General features: G+C 40.4%; 1 protein-coding gene and 1 long non-coding RNA gene across 3 annotated transcripts in view; one reads left to right on the top strand and one right to left on the bottom strand.

Annotated features, from left to right (window-relative positions):
• The window catches only part of LOC138016461 (uncharacterized), a 35,087-nt gene extending 23,960 nt beyond the window's left edge, over positions 1-11,127 (bottom strand). The window contains exons 1-2 of one of the 2 annotated variants that reach the window (XM_068863595.1): positions 10,415-11,127; positions 6,434-6,844 (exon numbers count right to left, since the gene is read on the bottom strand). In XM_068863595.1, the coding sequence (XP_068719696.1) occupies positions 6,434-6,844; positions 10,415-10,502 (499 nt within the window). In that variant the 5' untranslated portion in view covers positions 10,503-11,127. Of the gene's footprint in view, positions 1-6,433; positions 6,845-10,414 lie in introns of those variants that run through there. The other variant, XM_068863596.1, reaches the window with a different exon arrangement.
• LOC138016462 (uncharacterized) overlaps positions 9,016-25,000 on the top strand; it is an 18,170-nt gene continuing 2,185 nt past the window's right edge. The window contains exons 1-2 of the long non-coding RNA XR_011125813.1: positions 9,016-9,351; positions 12,518-12,595. This is a non-coding gene — a long non-coding RNA (uncharacterized lncRNA). The remainder of the gene's footprint in view (positions 9,352-12,517; positions 12,596-25,000) is intronic.

Here is a 25,000-nt window from a genome sequence, read left to right as displayed (position 1 = left end):
ATGCTTTTTCCATATCCGGCATTCTTTAATTTCTTCTCTAATTTATTTACTTTTACTTTAATGTTATGAAAAGTAGGTCAGGTGATGGTCTAGCTGTAAAGGGCCTGTTAAAATTTAAACACAAAAATTGCTTTCAGAACAATCCTGTAGAGAAAAAAAAAATTAACACGTTATTTGCGGGAGAAATAATCCATCGAGTTTGGACTCGAGTTCGAGTTTGAGTTGAAGATCGAGTTAGACTTCGAGTTGGATTTCGAGTTGAAGATCGAGTTAGACGTCATTTGAAATAAATTGACAAGAGGTGAAGGGGAAGATCGGCAAAGACCAAACAAACGAAATAAGCTTTTCTGGCTTTGCAGCCCGGCAGAAGTCAATTTTTCTTTTGTTTTTTCTTAAGTTTACTAAAGTTAAAGAAAAAGTTTTAAGAAATATATATTTACCAAAATATAGGTACAGTGTGACAAACAACCTGCCGTCTACTTAAACTAAAAGCTTAAAAATTAATTGTAACTATTAACATTGTTAATGTTCTCAAAGTCATTGAATCGCTTAATCTTGCAGTCTCGAGTACTGTCATCAAATGTAAACGGGAAATATTACAACTGAGTCAATATCAACGAGTGGTAAGTAAATTGATACCATTTGCAAATTTCAATTCAAATTAAACAATTGATCCGGAATTAAATATTACAACAGAACGAGCTAACAGAAACAAAATATGTCTACATAAAAACATATCTAATACATGTGTAGAGAATTCTCTGTGCACGACCACAGTGTGGTAATATCATGACTTATTAAACCACTGGAGAAGTCATCAAACAATGCGCACATTGTACTTTCATTGTACTTCTAATGACTTGATAAAATACATGAATAAACTTGAATTAAGTTGAATTAACTTGTTAACCAAAACTGCAACAACACAAGGTACACATTAACTTAAGCCACCTTTAAGGGCCCATTGAGGGATTTCTAGACCTTTGCTAAGGGGGGTGAACAATGACGCAAGACCGCGCGCTGTGTTACGTGTATAGCCTACTAGCACGCGGCAGATGCCCAAAGATTTCCCTTTCAAGCACTTCTTTAAACTTGCCAAACACAACGAAACAATAGAAAACTATAAAAAAAAAATCCCGGACTTATATTTGAACTCTCTTCTGAGACTCAATCACAAGAAATTGACTCCAATGTAAGGAAATTTCTTGCGTTCAGTGTATCCAGAATAAACGCAAAAGCTTATACTATACGCGTACATCTATCGCGCAACTGGATCTTTTGAATTGAATTGCGCATGCACGAACGCACGGACCTTTGGTTTTCAAAAACTGCTAAGTTCTAGGTGATTTATATTTCTGTATACCATTTCGCAAAGTTTCATTTCTACAGCTGGTATTGGGAATTCAACTATGCATAGCCCATTGCAGAAACGTGTGACTACTGGGGCGAATTTCTTATATTGATTAACATTTCAACTGAAACATTACTGAATGAAAAGCTACCCAACCAAGTTTAAGAGTTTTCAGCGGAAAATTGTCTAAAAACGGTAGCCGTGCAAAAGTTGCAAAACTCCATACAAAGGCTTATAATTGTGTGGCCTGTTTACCCTCTCCATACAAACTCTCTTTTTTGGGGGATATTTTTATTCTTGGTAAAGACTCTCAAATTTAGTAGCTTTTTCATTTGAATATTTTAGTTTTACAAACAAACGAAAAAGAACGATACTCTTTCCCAGTCCTCTAACGCTTCTGAAATGGGCTATGCATAGCTATATTCCCTAGGACGTTAGCGAGTTTGGGACATTGACACGTGGCACGTTCTCCTTCAACGGGAAAACGTATTTAAGTTAGGAGATATGCCTGTAGAAGTTGTGGGAACAAGCCCGGTTGAAGCTGCACCATCGAGGGATGGAAGAAAGGCAGCCTTTGTGACATGCAGTGCATATTGGCATGGAAATATGCATTGCCCATCGTTGACATTTTCTGGCCGTTGTTACAGTACTCCCGTCTCATTTGTGTTATTATCAGAAGGTCGAACGGTGGAGGCGGAATTTGGCCGTTAACTTTAAGAGGTTGCTGACAGCCATAACACACTGATACACTAGCATGGCAGAATCTCAGCAGTGTAAGTATGTAAGACCCTGGATTGGCACATGGACGTGGAAGACTAACAGGGTCGGGCACTGTTTGAGCCAGTGGTGGTTGTTGCATAACCGACGACGGCTGCGTGGACATCAGGGACTGCGGCGGCGTTTGCAAGAGGGGAAAAAACGATGTGATCTGCGACGAATGACATACTGTTTGCGGCCACGACTGAGAACAGGTGGTAAATATAGACTGGGAAGACGTTGTTACTATCGACTGGGAAGACGTGAGCATTAACGGCTGAGAAGATGGGTTCCCTAACAGCTGGGAAGACGCTGCTGTTGAAGGCTGTGGGGAAGGCAAGGACTGTACAGGCAACTGCATGGAACCGAGGGGCGAGATGTTCCCTGACTGTATCAAAGTGGGTGGTAACGGGCGACGTGGCTTCTGAGATGGGAGTTGCACTGACGTGGAAGGCAATGCATGGGATGGCACGGGTGTTGACACTTGTACAGAAGACCGCGGTACAATCGGGGCCGACATTGGCGCTTGATAGGGTAAATGGACCGCCGATGGTGACGATTTTGGAGGAGGACCAATGGCATTGGAACTTTCTGAAAGGAGTGTTTGTAAAGTGTCCTTTGTTAGCCAGTTGACATGTTTAATGAATTTTTGTTTTCTTTGGGCGATTTTGGAAAAATATGCCTACCCCGCACTACGGCGTCTTTGATATTTTTGGTCCACTGAAATAAAACGTAACCTTTCCTTGTACTTGTACATGTTCATTGCCGTGACTTTGACATCTTCAGTTCCCACGGCCTGCTCCCGTCTGACCTTGTAGCTCAGTCGGTAGAGCGGCGTAGATCTAACCCGAACGTTATGGGTTCAATTCCCACCCTGGTCAGAGTTTTTCTCTGCCCTTGTGTGGGCCCATTTCCATCAGTAGGGCTAACGCTCACATGGTTCGTGTGGGATAGAAATCTAGCACTTCACATTACCCTCTATTCAGTTAACTCTGTTTAAAATATAAGTGCTACACGGCCAACGTTTGTATAAAACGTAACCTTTCCTTGTACTTGTACATGTTCATTGCCGTGACTTTGACATCTTCAGTTCCTACGGCCTGCTCCCGTCTGACCTTGTAGCTCAGTCGGTAGAGCGGCGGAGATCTAACCCGAAGGTCGTGGGTTCAATTCCCACCCTATTCACAGTTTTTCTCTGTCCTTGTGTGAGCCCATTTCCATCAGTAGGGCTAACGCTCACATGGTTCGTGTGGGATAGAAATCTAGCACTTCACATTACCCTCTATTCACTTAACTCTTTTCCAAATTTTGCTCGGCTTGTGATTAGGAAAAGCTCCAATTTTGACCAAATTTAAAACAAAACAAATAAAATTCGTACTGGTGCAACCCCCTCCCTATAGACAACCCTAACAAAAAATCTAAACCTACCGCAGCCGAAGAACATTTCCTGTCATCTCCTAACAACACACTGCCAACGACATGCAATTAATACCCATCGAAAAGTTCTCTTCTATCCGAGGCTATATCCGTAAGGCCACAGAAGTTTTATTTTGTAATCCAAAAAGGCAGAACAATTGATCCAGATGGTCTGAACATCCACGAAGAATCAGACTCTTCCGTTCTATGCTATGTGATTATTTTTTAATATAAGCTTATCTACACTGTGTTTCACTGTGTTTCCCGAACATATTACGAAAATATGCTACATATGCTTGAAATATGCTTATTGTACCCGAAGAAGCCTGGTTTGGCCAGCCGAAATATCGATAACCCCTAAAGGAGACCATCTGGGCGTGGTTCAAGCTTTTTGTGAACCCTGAAGGAGACCAATCAAATTTTGACCCCTAAAAACAAGTTAAAAAGAAAATTTGAATTTTTGTTTTGTTGAATTCTGTGTTTATTTGCGGAACCCGAAACGAGACCTTAAAATATTCGCGCTTTGCCCGGAACACCCTAAGCGAGACCAAAATCCAAAATTTACACCCCTAAACGAGACGACGAGCATCCCCGTCTGTTTGATATGGGATTCCTACCCCCCAGGCGTTCCGGTTGCTCACTGTAATTTCTGACCGTTTTGCCTACCCGTCAAGATGCAGGTCTGTGCTGTGCAACTCGGACTTACGCATAAGCAATTAAGCAACTTCCTTCATATCAGTCTCTTCTAAATTACTCTTTTAATCCATGATGAAAAGAAGACTTACGTTGTATCGCCACGCGTCTCCTCTGGCGACGAAGTTATCGCTATTGTTGCTGTTGTTTCCTCGCTGAAAACGGGCATGTTTCAGCGTTAATTTGCATTCGAAAATAAAGTCTTCATAAAGTAAATTAAACCTACCGTGCCATTGCCAATTCCACGATGGCCAGCAACAAGACCAACCAGGCTGATGACGAGACCTCGTATCATACCACGTGGAAACCTCGTATCAAACCCGCTTATGCCTTGAAAACACGTGTAACACAATACGACCACTTGGACAGCGTCACAGTCACGCATCACGCATCACGCATCCTCGATTTACGGGGCCTAGGACCGTACTGAAGACCTCGGGCACCTATTAAAGCCTCAAAATATTTCCTTACAATGCTAGGCCAAAGTTGAGATGCAAGGTATCTTTATGTGCCACTTGCACTTTCTTAACAGAAATGGACACTGCTTTGATTCAAATCCTTTCTCTTCATGAGAGATCGTTGGTTAGCATCACGGATCATGGTTAGCATTTACATTATAAGGAAAAATATTCCTTGTCATACTATCGTTGGTTTGTGCCCTCCCATAAGCACAAGCGGTCCTTCGAAAAATGTAAGTATCTTGGCGGGCTCTGGTTTTGCGGGATCTACCCTACCCTACCCCTCTATTTATTTTTTGGGGGAGGGGAGTTTATTTTTATAGTCAACTTTAACTCGAACTCCCAACTCGAAACGCAACTCGAAGTCCAACTCGAAGTCCAACTCGAATTCCAACTCGAACCCTAACTCGAAGTCCAACTCGAAGTCCAACTCGAAGTCCAACTCGAACTCGCACTCGAATCCAAACTCGATGGTTCGGGATTCAATACAAATACCGGCTAAGTTAAGAGTCTGTGTATAATAAAGTTATTATTAAAAGGCACGTTGTGTTGCGTTACGTAACGCGGTATGTTTCCCAACAGTATTTTACTTGTCTCACGGGACTATATTTAAGTTCATCGAGGCGTACTTATTTTTCCACTACTTACCTTTTTAAATCAAAGCGATCGCACTTACTTACCATTCGGAGTGTTCTCAAGGGCAAAGTATATATTTCCAATCAGTCACACGAATCATAGTAGTCGGCACTTATTGAAACCATCTCAAGAAATAGATCGTTTTCACCGTCACGCAACAAAAAAATTAATTGAAAACGTTCAATGAAAGAGGCCAAGAACTTGGAATGTTGTAGGAAACACTTTTTAACCACCTCTGAAATTCTGAGGTCTGTGCAGTACATGATTTCTGAGTTATTTGTCGACGAGTTTCATGCAACTTCATAGAATTTTGTATGGAGACGCCATGTTGGTGTATCAGAGTGGTCAACGGTAATCAAGGAGAACATCTGGAGTTCGCTTACTTCTCGCTCCTGAGATAAAATACATGTGTATAAGCACATCTCCTAATGTAAATCAAAGACTCAAATTGCTGAGATTGATAGGGAGAAACATTTCAACCTAAGAATAGCTTTGTCATGATATTGTCACGCAAAGTGACAATTCGGAAATTTAAACTGCTGTATTTTTGAAACGAAAGACGTCACGGACCTGAACACTTGAAAAAAGATTTATTTCTTGTCATCTTCAACCTCCTATAGGTATAAATTCAGAAGACCTTGCGATTTTGATTTCAGAATTTGATGACGTCACTGAAAACCATCTATTGTTTTCTTTAGTCCAGAAGGAGGTCCAGATAGGGGTCCAGTTTTGTACCGTCCCTGCTGAAGACCTATTAAAATCTCCTTTCAGTTGTTAAATTACCAATAGCAAAATTAAACATCTTCCATCCCCTCGGCAGCATTTTTAACATATAGGTGAGCTAGTCATTTATGTAATTATACTAATGATAATTTTAGTGCTGGTAACAGTGATGGTGACAATGACAGTGATAGTGATAGTGATAGTGATAGTGATAGTGATTGTGATAGTGATAGTGATAGTGATAGTGATAGTGATAGTGATAGTGATAGTGATAGTGATAGTGATAGTGATAGTGATAGTGATAGTGATAGTGATAGTGATAGTGATAGTGATAGTAATAGTGATAATAGTAATGATAAGACGCCTGTTAAAGAGCCTATTTCAGGCGTTTTCAACCAACCTTTTTTATCGCAATCGCTAAGGCGCCTTTCGCAAATATAATCCTCTTTGTGATCACAGGGTATGTCATCATATACAAGAACGTTGCTAGAAAAGTACATTTTAGCACATGGACCATCGTTGCTTGGTTCATAGCCAGCCCATGGCTTTTTTGTTGGAGTGACCAGAATACTGCTGTTGCATATCCATGTCCACCTTCCATTCTGTTCTTTCAAGCCAATAAAATATTCGGATGTCAAGTTCTCTTCTTTAAGTTTACGCGCTAGGAAATCTAGTTCCTCTTGATTTTCAATACACACCAGGTGGCTCCCATTGTCTGAACATAATTTTTTGCTTTGTTTCCATCCAGGGCGTGGATGCTTTGATAACTTATGAACGGTGTACTCGTGACAGCTGTTAACAAACTTTTTACCTATAGTAATAGTAATCAGGGCTCTTAGAATATATGAAATTTCATATAAATGGACTGTGGAATAGACATTTTGAAAGACCGGATTTCGAACCGATGATCTTGCTATTGCACTGCACTCGACAAATTTTTTCAGGCTTGCTTGCAACTGCTCAAAGGGAGAGTATCACAGTGGGCGTTTTCCATTTACCAAGAAATTCCGGAAATTCCGGTTGGAATGTAAATGGAATACACCTTTTTGGTTCGTATCACTGGAAAATTTCCGGAATAAATGGAACTTCTGAAAAGGTAGTCCTATTTTCCCGTTGGAAACTTTCCGATGGAAATGTGTGTTCCATTTACAACTTTTGAAAGGTCTTACCACTTCCAGGCAATTCACGGCCACATTTTTAAATTTTGGCGCGTAAAATCGCAATCACTGGGCGGCGAACGGACCTGAGTTAAATGGAACACGTTTTTCACCCGATGGAAATTTCCACCGAAATTTCCGGAATTTTTTTGTAAATGGTAAACGCCCAGTATTGCGCAAGTTCTAGCCGTAGTGAATATCACCGTTTTTAAGCCAATCGGAAGCGACGTGATAATTACTGAGGGAAATCCGCGAGAAGATTTTTCGCTCAGTCATCTAAGAAGTGAGCCGCCCTTAACCCATAAATGGAGAAATTTTTACGCGTACGTGTAATTTTTCCTCGCGAATTGTAACGTCGCTTCCGAATGGCTCATAAATGATAACATTCGTTACGGTTAGAACATGTGATATACTGTGATACTCTACCTTAACAAGGGCACCCAACGAGAATATAGTTCAAAACATTGTCAAACGTATTTTAGTATTTAAACGGTAGATATAGGCATAAAAGTTTTTCATCTGTTCGGATCCGAAAATTATGGGGATTAAAACTTACCTTTTCGAAATTTTCAGCTAGAAAAAAGGCTCCCGAAAATTCTAGCTGACCTTTCTAGGGTAAAAATCCTTTAAAAATGGGCAATTATGCCATTTTTTAGATGTTTGAAAATTCTAGGACAGGCAGGCAAGCAAGAAGTTCCGAAAATTCTAGATCTCAAATCGTCTTCCGAACAGATATTTTCCGAAAATTGACGTTGGCTGCTGCTGCTTTAACTTGCTTAAAAAACTGCGATGACCTTTCCAAATTTATTTCATAATAGTAATTATAAGAGAACAAAAAAATAACAATATAAGCAAGCATAGGCAATCAAGGAATGACGCATTTATCGGTTTTAAAATGAGAAATGTAATTTGAAGTATCAAGATCTTTAAAATGGTCTCCATTTGCAAATATATGGCGTTAATCTAACCTTGCTTGTATTGGTAGATCTAAACGGCATTTTGCCGTGTTTCCCTTTCAGTGTTTTTATTATGAATAGCTTAACTGAAACTGAAACCTCGGAAAAGCACGCTTGGATCAGTGAAATCTATTCCTGACAAGAGCTGTTGTTGGTGACTTTTTTTTCACAATCTTATCTGTGTAGTCAGTCACTGATTGGTTAATAGAAGCGTCTTTCAGATAATTTATATATTATGGACCTACCCTGCGAGCAGAGTCTCTTTCGATCTTCCTAGATAAGTCGATAAGTCCGACTTATCTCGGAAGACTCTGCTCGCAGGGTATTATGGACCGTGAAGACTGTGAACTGTGATTTGTGCGCTTCAGTCCGTCGTTCGAGTGAAGGTCAGGATTGGTTTATTGTAAGTGAAACAAGTGTCCATTTTTTGTCTTTTGGCGTTTAAGTTCTCACCGGTGGAAGCCTAGCAATCGCATCATGTGTTATTCGTCCGTGTCAGCGGTTCATGTTTGTCACCTTTCAATACCGGCCGGAACAATCTAGATATCATCAGTTAAAGCACAGGCAGACAACGCTGAGGATGCGAGAGCGCGTGACGTCACGTTATTTTGAGACAGCTGTAACGGCCGATTTAACCGATCGAAGAAGATTTTGATCGAAGAAAATATTCCATAATAATTAATAATAATTTTGTCTCTCTTGGGGCAAATCTGTGCTTTTTGATTGGTTAATTTGACTTTGATGACAGTTATCAAATTCCAATGATGCATGAGCGGTTTCCGAATTACCCAGATTCTCGAACAGGATTTTGGGGTCGCTAGTGTCACGCACTCTTCTCCGTGACACGAGCGACCTGCACCGTCTGAGAATCAGGCTATGTCCGGATCATCTGACAATAACAAAAACCTGAGCGAAGCTTGAAAATCGAACAGGATTTTGGGGTTGCAGAGCCGTGTAAATGCGATGATTTTTGGCTAGTTGCTAGCGAGATTATCGACTTTCTACGTGCCCAAGGCTGGGAGGCGAGCAATCTTTGGAAGTGGGAGAAATTCGGCTAAATTCTGGAAGCACTCGGCCGTGAGCGGTCTTGAAAGTTGCACTCCTTGTCTATTTATATTGTATATGGCGACACGTGGGATCTGAAGAGGAAATCGAAGCGTCCCAAAAACCCAATAAATCACTCAGGATAACTCAGAAAATAGTAGGTAAGTGAACTTTATTTATCTGGCTGTCCATAAAATCAGGGGCACCCAACGTCAATTTTCGGAAAATATCTGTTCGGAAGACGATGTGAGATCTAAAAATTTTCGGAACATTTGTTGTAAAATTTCTTGCTTGCCTGCCTGTCCTAGGATTTTCGAACATCAAAAAGATGACATAATTGCCCATTTTTAATGGATTTTTAGCCTAAAAAGGTCACCTAGAATTTTCGGGAGCCTTTTTTTTGGCTGAAATTTTTGAAAAGTTAAGTTTTGATCCCTATAATTTTCGGATTACTAGACTTTCAGTTAGGGAACCCGAACACATGAAAACATTTTAGGGGATAAAATATGTCTATATCTACCGCTTAAATACTAAAATACGTTTCACAATGCTATGTTTAGTGGTTTTGAACCATATTGTCGTTGGGTGCCCCTGTAAAATGAATTTTCGAAAAGAAACATCGCGATTTGAAGTTTTTATGGAACATTTTCCTCGATCAGTTGAATCGGCCGTTACTACTGTCTCAAAATAACGTGACGTTGCGCGGTCTAGCATCCTCAGGGTTGTCTGCCTGTGACTAAAGCTAGGCTGACTGCAATCATGGACAAAAGTGTTGGGAAGGTAGCTTCACTTTACAGATAACCCCCTCCCCAATGTTGGATGGGAAAAAAATAGTGACTTTTCTTACCTGAAGAACTCCAACAATGAATATGGGGGAGTGGAGCCACAAGAGCATAGTATTTCCCAAATATTTCAGCCAAGAGTTAGAAAAATCGAATTAGGTGTGAAGTGAACTGATGTCCGCAACCTTCCCAACAACTTTTGACCACGATTGTAGATTCATAGATAGCTAATTGGGTTTGTACCTCGGTGCTGCGTCGGCTGGTGGTTTGAAAAATATTGAGTAAAGAAAAAATAGATTGACCTCTGAAGGGGTACAATTTCATCCGGTAATTGGAGCGATATGGGTCTAGGGGGTTTGCTGTTCCATTTTATTCTGTCCCCGCGATTGTAGAATATCGTACACATATTCTCAGAAGGACATGCTTTCGCATAATAACTTACCACAACACCCTGGAGTAATAAGAAAAGCCAGGCTGAGAATGATTCCTGCTATCATGGATCTAAAGCGGCTTTGCCTCACTGACTTCATTCTTAACCTTGGCGTTGCGTTCACAATTGTGACTACGACAAAGGAAAACTCCAATATTTAAAGAACAAAGTTGCTTCAGTGTTATTGATTCATGCTTTGGCTGAAACGAAACTGTTACGGTATCGCTGAAACACGTACAGATTGGAATACGCGATATTTCAAAGCAAACTCTTCCTGTTTTCTTTCTGTCTGGCCTCCTTTTGGTCACGGATGTGAAGCGTATCAACGACTATCGTTTGGGGTCAGAACATGCAAATTTGTCTCTCATTCAGATGTAAACTACATGGAATCGATGAGTCAACGACCAATATCGATTTTTTCAAGATATGCCAATTTGTTACTCACTCAGATGAATTCAAATCAATATGGCAACAATCAATATCAATTTTCCGACGTTTCACTTGCCGAAGTAATGCCGCAACGTAATACGTTGAAATATTCTTCCACTTTTCTTCTTTCGTACCGACGGGATTGATACTCGTTACAGTCAGAATGTGTTACCGAGCCATGGTTCAGTGGAAAACTCAAGGTGTCACTGTGCTATGTGTGTTAAAAGTGAATGCGAAGAGACATTTGCTCGTCGATTCGCCAAGTTCACGGGTCCACTCGTATTAGCAAAGGAGTACGCCGTGAGATTGCCGTGGATAGTGACAACTGTGTTCACCTAAAACAAAGTAAACTGCTGTCCCTGGGGGGTGGGGGGGGGCATATGTGTTCACTCGGTCAGAATGCCAAACATCCGAAGCAGTGTGTTAAATATACCAGTTTGTTAAACGCCTTGTCTTATGAACAAGAATTTTTAAGCAACTTATCGCTGAATAATCGTATTTATGCACAACTATTGAAAGAGTTTATTTACTTGGCGCAGTATTTTGTCGTCAATATAGTGTGAATGATTGAAAGCATTTCATCAGCTTATCATTGTTTAACCAGGAATGTTTTCATGTGCAGTTGGCTATTCTCTTGACCTTAGCTTTGCTATTTTAATTGATTCTCTGAAACAAATCAACCGGAATCAGTTTTTTTAAGTATTGGCTTTAGGCATATTTACAGTTATAAATTTATAATGTATAAATTGATATCACATTTATGGGCTTAAATTTAAGGTAGCAGAGATAGCATTGTGACACATTTCTTATTGTGTCAACACACTTTTTTTAAAATCTAGTGGCATTAATAAATTCCTGTTCAACGAACAGTTTGTGTAATGACAGAAGATTTTAAGTTGTCATACAACCATAGTTAATCCATGGAGATGGTTACGAAACTGGACAAGTTGCTTGGTTTCATGTTTTTAACCGTATTTTTGGCCTTGACCCTGCAAAAAACACACCTTTTTTCGAGAAGATAACCAATCAAATCCTTTGATTAAATTATGCGCAACTAATTTGCGAACCCGTGCGAAGCGAAAACAAAAGATTGTGCAGGGTCACGGTCAATTCAACATCGCTTGCAACAACATTGTCCTCGCTTTTGAAATTCTAAGGTTTCATAATCAGTCCCTCGATTAACTATGATACAACAAAGAATTCAGTTTGCTCATCATGTAATAATCAACAAAGTTATGTAAATAATCTCTTTTAAAACTAGAACACAACACGAACATGTCTTCATTGAAAGAACTATGTCTTTTAAAATAGTAAATTATTGTTACAGAACATCGAGTATCACGTTGTGAACACGTTTGATCCCATATCTCACATCCTTGTTTCGACTTCTTTCCTTTCAGTGTAGCCTACGTAGTTTTAAATACCCTTAAAACGGAGCACTGATGGAAAGAGGGGGGTAAAATGAGCGCACCGTCGGCTTCCTGGGAGAATACTCTCTACAGAGTAAAGGAACTTCCGACGTTAAATAAGGTGTACCTTTACCTTTACCATTTCCTGTGTTCATATGCCAACCTTTCCATCTGAGGTGTACACCCCTTTTGCAAAGCAAAGGCAAAAAATACATTCGTGTCATATAGAGGCAACATTGATTTTAAACATGGTACAAGCGTTGCTTTTTTGTTGTAGGATTTACACACTATACGTGTTGTACATAGATATCACAGAGTTTAAGCACGAGAAGTTTTTAACCCAAGGATGGAAACCGTAAGTGACCATTTCGCATGCCAGTGCAGTCGTCTAATCTTCTCTCACAGAGAAAAAAAACACTTATCACTATATAAATATGATAGTGTCAAGATAGGTTTAAAAGGAAAACAGCTCCCTTCCGTTTGTCTAATCTTCCTTTTATACAATTGAATTTGGTTTTTGGTTGTTTCTAATCTCTTCTCTTCATTTTAGCATTGTAGGCCAGATTACCACATTTATTTTTCTTTAATCTACTTTGTTGTCAAAAAAGGCATCCCACGTAAACGCCATTGTTGGGGCGCCTTGTTATTTCATCATTCTGTTGATATATTCAATACCTAATAAGGTATACTTGTACAACAATTAAAAGCCAAAGATGCTTAAATGTAAAAGACAGGGTTAAAAGCTCTCGATAGTTGTGTTTACATAGTTGAGAAATATATATATCCAGTTGTTTTCGGTATCACCTTGTTGTACTTGAACAGTGAAGCATTCCTTTACGATAAGAATCAAACAAGAATTGACCTCTTCAACTTGCACGTTTTCCCATTGCAGACCACGTGGTGTTCTCGAGGGAATTATTTTGTTTTTTCATAAGTTATTCGTAAATTAGTGCATGCATAAGACAACATTTGAAAAAAAAAACTGTTCTTAGGATCGATGGCTACACTATTGTGTCCGATAAACGAAGACGTTCCCAAATAACGTGTTCCGAGCTGTTCATGCAGTGACTCTCCTATAGATCGTTTTAACTGTCACGCAATAAAAAAATAAATCGAAAACCATCCAGTGGGAAAAGTCAAGAATTCGTGATGTTGTAGAAGATAAATGAAGAAGACACTTCTCCAAGTTTTAGGCCTGTACGTTTCCCTAAACTTCAGATATTCGTCGAAATATTTCGCAGAAATTTACAGAACCCAGTATGAAAACGCCATGTTGGTGTACATCTGTGGTGCACCAATATGGCGGCCGGAAAATAGTGTCAACATCTGTTACTTACTTTGGCTATCTAGGCGAGTGATCATCTGTACTGAACAAACAGCTATTTACCTAAGCACTTTTCCTAATGTTTTAAATTCTAAAAAGGCTTAAAACCATGAGATAAATATACATTTCTCAATAAACTTGATCGTCACCTCGTGTCACGCACCGCTATAACTCAGAAATTCAAAATACTCTGGTTTCCAAACGAAGCACGCTATTGAGCTTTAAAATTGCAAATGGACACAAATTTACCGCCTCTTATGCCTGATGAGGATAAAAACTTTCGTGGCTCTTTAGTTTTGGATTTTAGAAAATGATGACGTCACGTGAAAACGATCTATTGCTAAACGCGCCCGGTCGATCGAAAATGTTTTAGCGATAAATAAGAAAGCGAAATGAAACAACAACAACAGAGAACACGGAAGACGGAAGGAGTTAAATCGTCTTCAAGTTTTTGTGACAGGAAGTTAAAAGTTAAACAAAACTTCCGGCTGCACTCTTGTGAAGTGAATGAAAATTTTAAATAGGAAATTTCCTCAATTTTCTCATCAGTTATGACGCACACAACTATAAAAATACTTTAAACATTAAGAGATCGGCTTTCATTTAGCAATTAGGCAAAAAAAGAAAACAATGTGTTACCATGCAATACAACTTTTCACTAAATACTCCCGATTTTGATAGGCATTTGTTTGTATTAGGCCATGGGCGTAGCCAGGATTTTTCAAAGGGGGGGGGGTCACACTGTGTCAAATAGAGGGTACGCGTTTTCGCAACCTGAACATTGTAGGTTGTTTGAGTAAAAAACGGCTTACAAAGGGGGGGGGGGGGGGGGGGGGTAGCTAGGGGGGGGGGGTGACCGGCACCCCAGGAATTTCACTGGTTTGGCGTCAGTTTCAGCTTAAAGTGGACTAGGCCATGGGCTTAGCCTGTATTTTTCAACGGGGGGGGGGGGGTCACACTGTGTCAAACAGAGGGTACTCGCGTTTTCTCAACCTGAATATTGTAGGTTGTTTGAGTAAAAAACGGCTTACAAAGGGGGGGGGGGGTAGCTAGGGGGGGGGGGGGGGGTGACCGGCACCCCAGGAATTTCACTGGTTTGGCGTCAGTTTCAGCTTAAAGTGGACTAGGTCACTCGCCGTCGTCTGATTGCTGCCTGCCTTGTCTCCTTGGTTTGTTCTAACCGCTGAGGTCAATCTCACAAATCAGCGCTTAAAACAGCACGGTACGGCGAAAGAAATATGACACATGACTCAGTCAACATTTTCTTCAAACTTTGATTGAATCATTCGCTTGAAATTCTGCATATTGAAGCAAATTATAGCCACCGTATTGTTCATCTGTATTTCTTCTGTGAATAGCAAACGGCCTCCGTTAACAGTGGGTGGTTTGCCTGTGGTGCTTCTTATGGGGGTTTGATCACCTGAGCTAAGACATATCGCATATCAGTGCTCCGCTGTGTCAGAGCATGTAGAATGTAGAATGTGGAATGTCTTCCCAATGAATTTTCCCAGCGAAAATCTTAGCTCGGCGTCTTCCCAAAACTTTATGATCACAACACTCCATGCATACGGCTGGCGCGCCTGAAATTTAAATTGACCAATCAGGATTCAGCAGGCAGGAAAAATTTTACTGTAGCATTGAAATAAGGCCATTTCTCTCACTGGAGGTGACATTTTCTATTCAGGAAAGGGAATTTACAATTTCCAAAACCATATCAGACTGTAAAAAGTGAAAAATATGAAACATTTTGTCTCCAAGCTTGCAATTTGGCGTCAAAAATGGGTCACCGACTTCCGGCATGGCACTTCGCTGGCAGTTCGTGGAGTGTCGCCAGGTAGAGTAATAGTTGTGTTATTTTGAGCAAAACATTTTGTATGCTGTTTCTACTATTGGAAGAGGCCAAGGCAATCTTAGCACTGCCTTTATTTTTGTTATCTTTGAAGAAAAAGGCTATTATCGTATCGTTTCGGTAGGACAGCTAAGTCTTGACTGCCGCTCGTACTTCGGGCGCAGCCGCCGTATGCAAGGTACTGCCTTTTGGGCACTGTTCTGCCAGGCTTCGTGCTGCTTTTAGGGTCCTATATTGTGCAGCAGGTCTTTTGATTTTTTCCTGTGTGTCTTGGTCCACCTGCCAATGTGTTCACGTTTTGTTTTTCATTTACCGGTTGAGTGTAGAAACAAGGGCAGCATCCTCCAACAGTATCTGTACTATTACTCCATTTACAAAATCCACCAAAGGATTAATCTTGTTTGTACTATTATGCTCATGCTCAAATCTCCTTTCATTTGAAAAGCCAACATACCCGTATGGTAGCAACGATTTAATTTAAGGGAGCCCTGTTAAAGCATTTCTGCTAGGAGAAAGTCATAGGTGTTTCAAAATACCTGTTTTATTATTTAATTGTTATGTACACCCAAGTCACACACAAGCAAGTATCACTAGAAAAAGAATTGAAAACTCATATCTTAAGCCAAATTATACTAGTAGTAGCTATCGATAAGTGCCAACGAAACACTCAATGTAATATATAGATTGCAGATTTGTATCAGAGTGCCATTCTTACAACCCAATACCGGTTGTAATTGTTTTTCAAAGTACTGCAACACAACTTATCTAAGTTAACAATAACACATTAACAATAGAAATGTAACTAAACCACTAGCACCCCAGGAAGGGAGGGGGGGGAGGGGTACTGCCATATGGGAAAGGAATGGTTTTCAAGCAATCTACTGTAGGAAAGTGTATGTAAATCAGAGCGTTTGGGTCTAGAAAAGAGTATCATTTTCCACGAAACTAACCAGTTGATTTAAGATTTTATCTACACTAAAGTAAGCAGGAATTACCACTCAAAAGTGTAAAAAATCAAACCGGCAAAGTATAACTTTACTTAGCCTCAGCAGTAACGATAGATGGCTATCATAACACAACACAATGGTCAGAGAAAAGGATATCCACGTGAAGGATGTCGCGTCATGCCAGTTTGTCTAATGACATCACGCATCAAACGTGCGCTTCCATTGGTTCTTGAAATCACATGATAAGCGACCTTTTTTCCCTTACCTTATCTTACATTACATTTTCTCTGGAGCGCTCGAAATGTTTTCTGCATACACAACTATCTTGCGCTTCGGCTCTATGAGGCTGCCGCCTCGTCAACTCGCGTCTTCGCTCGGCTGACTCATTGGCAATAATTGTTCGAGTCAAGTGCATATTGTAACAATAGGCACTCATTCCTAACATCTCTTTGGTCTCTATTCTTAGTTCCACAGGAAAAATACATTAACTAGTAAGGACTACTGTCACGACATTTCCTTTAATTTAGCACCAAATTAATTGAAACTCATTTCCTGACTTCTGGATGATCTCCATTCTCAGCTCTACTTTTAACAATCCTCGAGACACTTTGGGGTTAAGGACACTGGCACAACAGTCATTTTCTGGGCGCGTTTCTCTCGTATGGGAGAGTTTCGAGACGCTGCATCACAACCATTTGGATACTTAATGATGTATTTACATCCACGAACCCCGGACATTCAAAGATTGCGAACAAGGATCACCCCAGAGTCACATTCATATCCCGTAATTTACGTGTGTAATAGGTTGTCGAGGATTTTATTCATCTGACTCGTACACACCCCATGTGAGTGTATTTGCATTTACACAATGTGCTGGCCTTCTTAAATATGCGTGCACAAAATATAATGTACACCAGGTGCTTATTATCTGTGCTAATATGAACATAGGTGCTAATTATCACGTGCTAATATGTTACACCCCCTTCTCTTAAAAAAACATGTATATTAATTGAAACGAAAACAAACAAAACAAAACCATTTATTCGGACCAAAGTCTCAGGTATAAACATCTTGTACGCACATTAACAATCAATAAAATCCTTAGAATATGTAAGACTTGCTATCTAATGTTTTTATATCATACTAATCACAACTAGAATCGTAAATGGTTTGAACCCAGGAGTCATATCATAATTACGTAAAGTACGATCGTCCGGGTGAGTGTAGTCCTGCGAAGGACCGTTTGAGATGACATTGATTGACGTTTCAACAACCTGAGCAGAAGTCATCTTCAGAGTCAACTAATAAGCAAGAGTCAGAGAAAAAGTCTTTCCGGTGCCCGGATTTCGCTTCCCGAGCGAGATTTTCTTGGAGCCTTCTCGGTTTTGGCTGGTCTTCCATACACCGGATCTGAAATCATTTGTGTCCATAGAACAAAAGAACAAAGCGAACATAACAATACCTAATTAGCGAGGCCTAATCGGAATAACAATGGTTCTTTTGTCCTCCGCTATTTTATTTCGGTATATGAAAGTCTACGGTATATGAAAGTCTGATAAGGTGGGTAATTGCGGATTGACGCTTGAGGGCCTTGCAATCAAATTGCTACTCGACTTGTTGTTTGCTGAATTGTCTGCTGAGGTGGGCTCTTGTGAATGGGCGCTTGAAGATTGTGAGGTCGTACTCCCTTGAGGAATGCAGCTCGACAAGTTATTTGGTAGGTTGTTGGAAGCATTGTTTCAGAAGATGGATCCTATTTATTCGAGGTTGAGCACCAGTTACACTTTCTACAATATATTAGCGGGATGTATCCCCCTGATCTATCATTCTTGCAGGAATTCACGTCTTTCTCACGGGATCTTGTGCGTTGATGGCTTGGTCTCAAGTTCAGGGTGTTCGAATTCCGTAGGGCGCCTGTTGTAATACTAGCTCTGGTTGTCTTGTTTCGCCTTGAGCCAATTTCAAACTTTTTCTTGGTTCTTTGATGGCTGGATCTTACCAGGAAGGGTGGAGTTGAACACTCGGTCAGACAGTAGTTCAGCCGGTGATAAATGGTATATTAGATCTAGGAGCCGTTGTTTTCGTAGAGCCAACAGGGCTAGATCTCTGTCTTCTTTGGTCTCTCTGCATTTTAGGATCTCCTTCTTAAACGCCTGGACTTGGCGTTCACCACGTTGCCACGTTGGTAGTGAAGATGATGTCACAACTTCAAAACCATATTGGCTTAGCAGTTGTTGGAAATCGCTTGATTTAAACTGAGTATCATTGCCGCATTGAAGAGATTTTGAGATTCCATTTTCTGCCAATAGCATTTTTATTTCATTAGCAACGGCGCTGGCTGTGAGGCTGTGAAGCTTCTTAATAAATGCGAATTTGGGATAGTAGTCAACGACTACAAAGAACCACGACTGTTGTACAGAGAACAGATCTGCACTCACTGTATCCCACGGTCGTTAAGGGATTTCTGATGGTATCATGGACTCCTTTTGTTGAAAACAAAACGCAACCTGCGTTTACGAGATTTTCTATTTCTTGGTATATTGCTTGGCCAGTAAACAGAAGATTTAGCTCTTAGCTTGCATTTTTCTATGCCAAAATGCCATCCATGGATTTGCTGGAAGATGTTGCCTCTCAAGGATTTAGGTACTATGACACGGCTTCCAAGAAATATCAGCAGCTCATCTTCTATTGATATGTCATTTCGTAGTGGCCAGTATGGTTTTATTGCCGGATCAGTTGCGTTCACACTATCGAGCCAACCCTTGTTTAATCTGACGGTAATGGAGCTGTAATGTTTCATCCTTCGCGGTTTCCTTTTTAAACTCTTCCATTTTAGCTGGGATGATTCTGATTGGCTGTTGAACTTTCACATTCGTATTTGGTACTTCACAATTATCGAACGGAGGCGTCAGCTGTAACCACCTCTTTCATGGAAAATATTTGACGACGGCGTCGCAGGGTTGTTGACGAAACAACACTGTTTGAAGACGTGGGGTTGCATGCATCAAGTTCTCTTAGTGGATTTGCTTTAAGGGGCGGTGTTCTGACCGCAAACGTTCTTCCGAAGAGATACGAATGGAACTTTTGACAGCAATAGACCACTGCTAGTAGGTCTAGCCCAATATTGGCATATCTGGTCTATGCAGGGGTAAGTGCTTTCGACGCAAAAGCTATTGGCTTGTTGTTTTGGAACAGATCTAGAGATGCGTGCAAACCCTTGATTGATGAATCAACGTGAAGGAAAACTGGTTTATTTTGTCAAAGTACGTCGGGGTCGTCTTGGTACATATCACCCTTTCAAAGGCTTTTGAATTTGATGAATTCCACGCAAAGTCAACGTTTTCTTTAAAGCGTTTCTTAAGTGGGTGGTGTGGTCAGCTAGACTGGGTATGCATGAGCTTATGTAGGTTGCCATCCCCCAAAAAGTGAGGCTCCTTTTTGTCCTTGGATGGTTCTAGGTTTTTTGTGGCTCTGACTTTATCTGGGCTAGGCTTAACATCATCCGGTGTGTAAAGCATACCAAACAAATTGCACTCCTTTGTCCTTTTCCACACTTCTCGTCATTGAGCTTGATGCCAGATTGTCTGGTATGTTTCATGGTTTCTATGGATGTAAGTCATGCTCTTTGTTGTTCTTTCCGTAGATTGTAACATCATTTGCAATGCCAATGACTCTCTGGAAATCACGATACGTCTCATCAATCTTGAATTGAAAGATATCTTGGCTCATTCGTAGGAGAAACGGAATCCTAGGAAAACGGTACCAGCCAAATAGGATATTTAAGGTTGTTAGGTTCGAGGAATCGCCAACTAGTTTGACATTTCAGTAGCCATTACGAGCGGTAAGCCTTCTGAAAGCTGTGCACCTGCTAATTTGGGTGTGATTTCCTCTAAAGCATGTATTGGATGGTGTTCTCTCTTGATCGCCTTATTCAAGTCCTTAGGATCGAGGCATACACGAAGTCGCCCATTTTCTTTATGTCTAATAATCAGGGAGTAAACCCTGTCTGTTGGTTGTATTACTCTTGCAATGATGTCTTGGCACTACTTCTCAATATAGTTCGGATTGTAGTTTGTCAATATATGGGCACTTTACGGAGCGCATGGACCACCCGAAGCACTTTGGGGTCCAGTGTGATGTGATTCGGAAAGTCGTCAAAGCATCCGACAGTGCCATTGAAACATTCTGGGTACATCTCCATCAGCTCTTGCTTACTTACAATTGGTGGTCGCTGTCATGTATGCCATCACGAAACGGTGCCTAAGGCATCGTGGGTATTAAAGACCACGAGGCGTTTTGGGAAGACATAGTGAATGTCATGATAAGACATGACAGTCGCTCTTCCAGTGATAATGACTTTCGATGCAATTCGAGCTTTTTCTGCGAGTAGCTGAATTATGGGCTGGAGCATTGAAGATCATACTTGGATCAGCCTGGTCTGATTGATTTATTTCGCGTGTGCACTGTGAAGACACTATTTTCAGTGCAGTGCACGCTTTGATTTTCTTCTCTTTCAACGGATGTTTATGGTGCCAGACTGCCTGATTGTGAAGCCACCATATGCTGAAAGGGCGGCTTCGTTCTTTTCCAGTGCTTCTGGTTTGAGTCAAACTATTTCTCGCAAATATAACAAACAAATTCTTATCTGCTGCCTTTTGCTTCACACAATGGAAGGAAGCATACTATGCGAAACTATCTACTTATATAAGACGCTCATCGCAGTAGAAATGATTTCAAGTTCGAGTGAGGCCTAACACTACTGTGAATTTTTTTATACTCAATTATTCCATCAGAGATCAACCCTAGTACTGGAATTGGGCGCACACAAGGACAGAGAAAAACTCTGACCAGGGTGGGATTTTAACCCACGACCTTCGGATTTGATTACCGTTGCTCTACCTACCGAGCTACAAGGCCAGACCGGGAGCAATTCGTGCGTATTTGAGACATTATTCACAAGGACAAATTCGGCTCGGCCCAAGCCTAATTTAGATAATGGTTAGTTGTTGTCCTTCAGTAGCATATTGATAGAAATGATGTCAAATTCGAGTGAGGCCTAACACTACTGTGGAGTTTTTTTTTATCCAATTATTCCATCAGAGATCAACCCTAGTATTGGAATTGGGCCCGCACAATATGCTAGTGAAGGACAACTACTGACGATTATCTAAATAAGGCTTAGGCCGAGTCGAATTTGTCCTTGTGAATAATATCTCACATACCCACGACCTGCTCCCGTTCTGGCAGAGCTAAGGTGATCAAATCCGAAGGTCGTGGGTTAAACCTCTTCCCCCCCCTCCTTCCTGGTCAGAGTTTTTCTCTGTCCTTGTGTGGGCGCAATTCCAATACTAGGGTTGATCTCTGTACCAAAACATCAGTCAACTGAAGAATTGAAATATTTCAACTCTAATCATTGCAGAGTACCAAATAATGTTTGCAAGGATTTCTTCTTTTAATCCAGGAAAAAAAGAGAAAGAGTCCGTAGGTTTCCAAGTAAAGAAAAATCTAATACAATGTATAGCAGCTTACCTTCTTCCTGAAGATGAAACGCGTTTTTTTAGCGCATCCGAAAGAGGTTAGCCTAGAGTGTAACAAGCCACACCATGAATCAGAAACAGTTATAGAGCCTGCGATTTCAAATAACAGGGTTTAATGGTAGATATAAGATATGCGAGCATCATTTCTATCTTTTGACTATTTCTCGCACGTCAAATGTACCTTTCTTTTATTTAAAAAAAAAAATTCAGGTGATTTTAGAGCAAACAAATAAATTATGTGTTTGGATGTACTTTTGCTAGTTCTCATTTTGTAGTATTTTTAGTGAATGGAATGTAAATTCAAATTAAAGTCTCAGCTTGAAATTGTAAATCAGCCTGACTTGTGTTAAATTGAAGAACATTCATACCAAGAAGAGTAGTTCGTGTGTAATAATTCAAAATATTACAGTATTATAGCTGCATGGTCAACCATTCAGCAGAGGTCGCTTTTTGCAACCAAAACGACTAAACGAGGCTAACACGCAACATAGCAATAATCTACAATCGTGCAGCACACTGATCTTGGAAAAATGGGAATGTTAAGAGCACGCCTAAAACCTCCAGCAGGGGTACTTTTATCTTACTAATAGGTTAAATTAGTGACTATGTTTCTGAGTCAGAGAGTCACCATTTTAAAATTAAATTCTCGAATATTAAAAGTTTAAATTTTAGAGAGCGAATCCCTGTGCCGCAAGATAATTGTTTGAAATTTAGTTTCAGACTACGTTCGTGCTGCGAAGGTTATTGCATTATGTATATACGCAACAGCAGGGGAGCGGATTGAACAGTTTAAACATTCTTGTGCCCATAGCCCGGTTTTCTTTTGTTTAGCGCGAAGAACTTGAACTCTGGCCACAGTCATGGCAGGAACTACCGGCTCTTTTTACGTATTCATAGAAATTTGAAACAATAATGGTCGTGAACGGTTACAACCTTATACCATTACCGCGACTGCGCTTATTTTTGGCTGTGGCGGTCTTGGTGCTGACCAAATTAAGAGCCAGCTCCGCTGGGGGACGAGAATGAGTTTTAAGGAGAGGTATGGGGGAATTAACTTCATTACGGAAAATCACTCAGCCATAGTCGATTATTGCTAGTTAGCAAACCATAATGAGTTACTTATGTTACATATAAAAGGTTCAAATTTGAAGTGCACGGTCACTTCTGAGGATGTAGGTCGAAGCATACGCAGAGATGCCAATAAGTTTTCAAGCAGCCGTTTCATAAAAGGAATCACCCGCAGCATTTCTTTACCTGGCCAATGGCCACTTAGCAAAAGCACGTAGGGCATGCTCCCCCAGAAAATGTTTGAAAAAGAGACCCTTGGAAATGCATTTTCCTGGATTCTGACGCATGAAAAGCAAATTCTATTCACTGATAATAACCCTCACTTTTCATATTAATTAACTTTAAATACATACTTTCATCAGTTTCATACACCTCATTTCACAAAGATTAAATGAATAAGGTTTTAATTCTTCAGTTCTTTTCCGAACACCATAGTTTACCAATAATATTCACGTCATTCAAAAGAAATTTATTAATTTAAAAGGAATTGCATCATTCTTGGAATGGTGTAAAACCTATTCCTAGTTCGGACGACATGATGTTTTCCTGAACGTGACTCATCAACATTACAACAACGTAGAACATAGTTTTGTTTCACAGCACTTCTACAGTGTGCTAATCACAGTCTGTTTTCAACCACTTGTTGGAAAAAACCTGCAATGAAAATAAGTAAATTTCAGTCATCTTCATCCTCACGGTCAGAGCCCTCAAATGAGTACATGTTTACAAGCAGCTTCTTGATCAAATCTCGCCTTCGAGATCTTCAACTTCGTCATTTAGCAAATCCAGTTCGTACAGATGAAAGACACAGCGCGCCAGATGATCAGCACCAAGGAGTTGGAAAGATTAAAGCCGAAAATTCTCTTGAACGCCCGAGTAAAAACTACTGCAATGACGTTCGCCAAAAATAGGACTATGATTCGAAGCATGAGCTGCCACGGTTTATACCGCTCTTCACTACTGGTCTTCTTTTTACTTTCCTGCTACGTCTGTCTTGATTTGGAGCTCAACCAAGAAAAGTTAACTACAAATGGAACATTGGGTAGTTATTTTGGAAGTTTATTACGTCGTTTTTCCTACGGAAAAGGCTTTAATTTGTTTTTTGACTCTGCAGTAATTTCACTCCAACAAGACGCTACTCTACCCACTTGTGATCCATGGAATCTGAAAGTTAATGAATTTACACAAAGGCGTTCAAAGCACAAATGATCAAGGCGAACTATACAATATTATGCAAATTCCGTTGCTACAACTTGCCTAATTTTACAACAAGGAGATATAGAGATTAATCCTGGCCCAGTGAACACTGTGAATAACAACCTACAAAACCGACGGCTAATATCTGCTTCATTATTAAACGCACGCTCTCTTCGTAATAAATCATCCGATATTTACGACTACATAGTGAATAGCAAATTGGATTTTTGCGCCATAACCGAAACCTGGCTTAAAGTAAATGATGATGCTGTCAGGAATGAAGTGTGCCCTAGTAATTATATACTCTTAGATCAACCGCGCGCTGGCCATCGTAGGGGTGGAAGGTACTGCTGTTATGTACCGGGAGTCATTATTTCAAGTTAAAAAGCTCGACGGTGGTGAACTCAATTCATTTGAGTTCTCGGAATATTCTGTACGGTCGAAGCATCAAAATCTCCGTGTTATTGTAATATACCGCCCGCCCTACTCGGATGATCATAAAGTGTTAACAGTTACATTCCTGAATGAATTTGCAAATTAGATTGAAATGAAAGTGCTTTGCAGAGAAGAATTACTACTACTTGGCGATTTCAACATCCGCGTCGACGCTGTAGATGACAACGATGCAACGAAATTTTCTGACCTGTTGGAATCTCTTGGACTTGTGCAGCACGTAGACCATGCTACACATGTACACGGACACACCCTAGATATAATTATTTCACGCAAATCGGACACTACCATTTATGGTGCGCCACGTATTGATCGCTTTCTGTCTGATCATGGTGCTGTTCAGTTTACCATCAATTCTAACAGACCAGATATAACAGTGAAGACA

This window comes from Montipora capricornis, chromosome 9, assembly GCF_036669925.1.
Source record: "Montipora capricornis isolate CH-2021 chromosome 9, ASM3666992v2, whole genome shotgun sequence".
In the NCBI taxonomy this organism is placed as follows: Eukaryota; Metazoa; Cnidaria; class Anthozoa; order Scleractinia; family Acroporidae; genus Montipora; species Montipora capricornis.
This window is presented reverse-complemented; position numbering and strand designations above follow the sequence as displayed.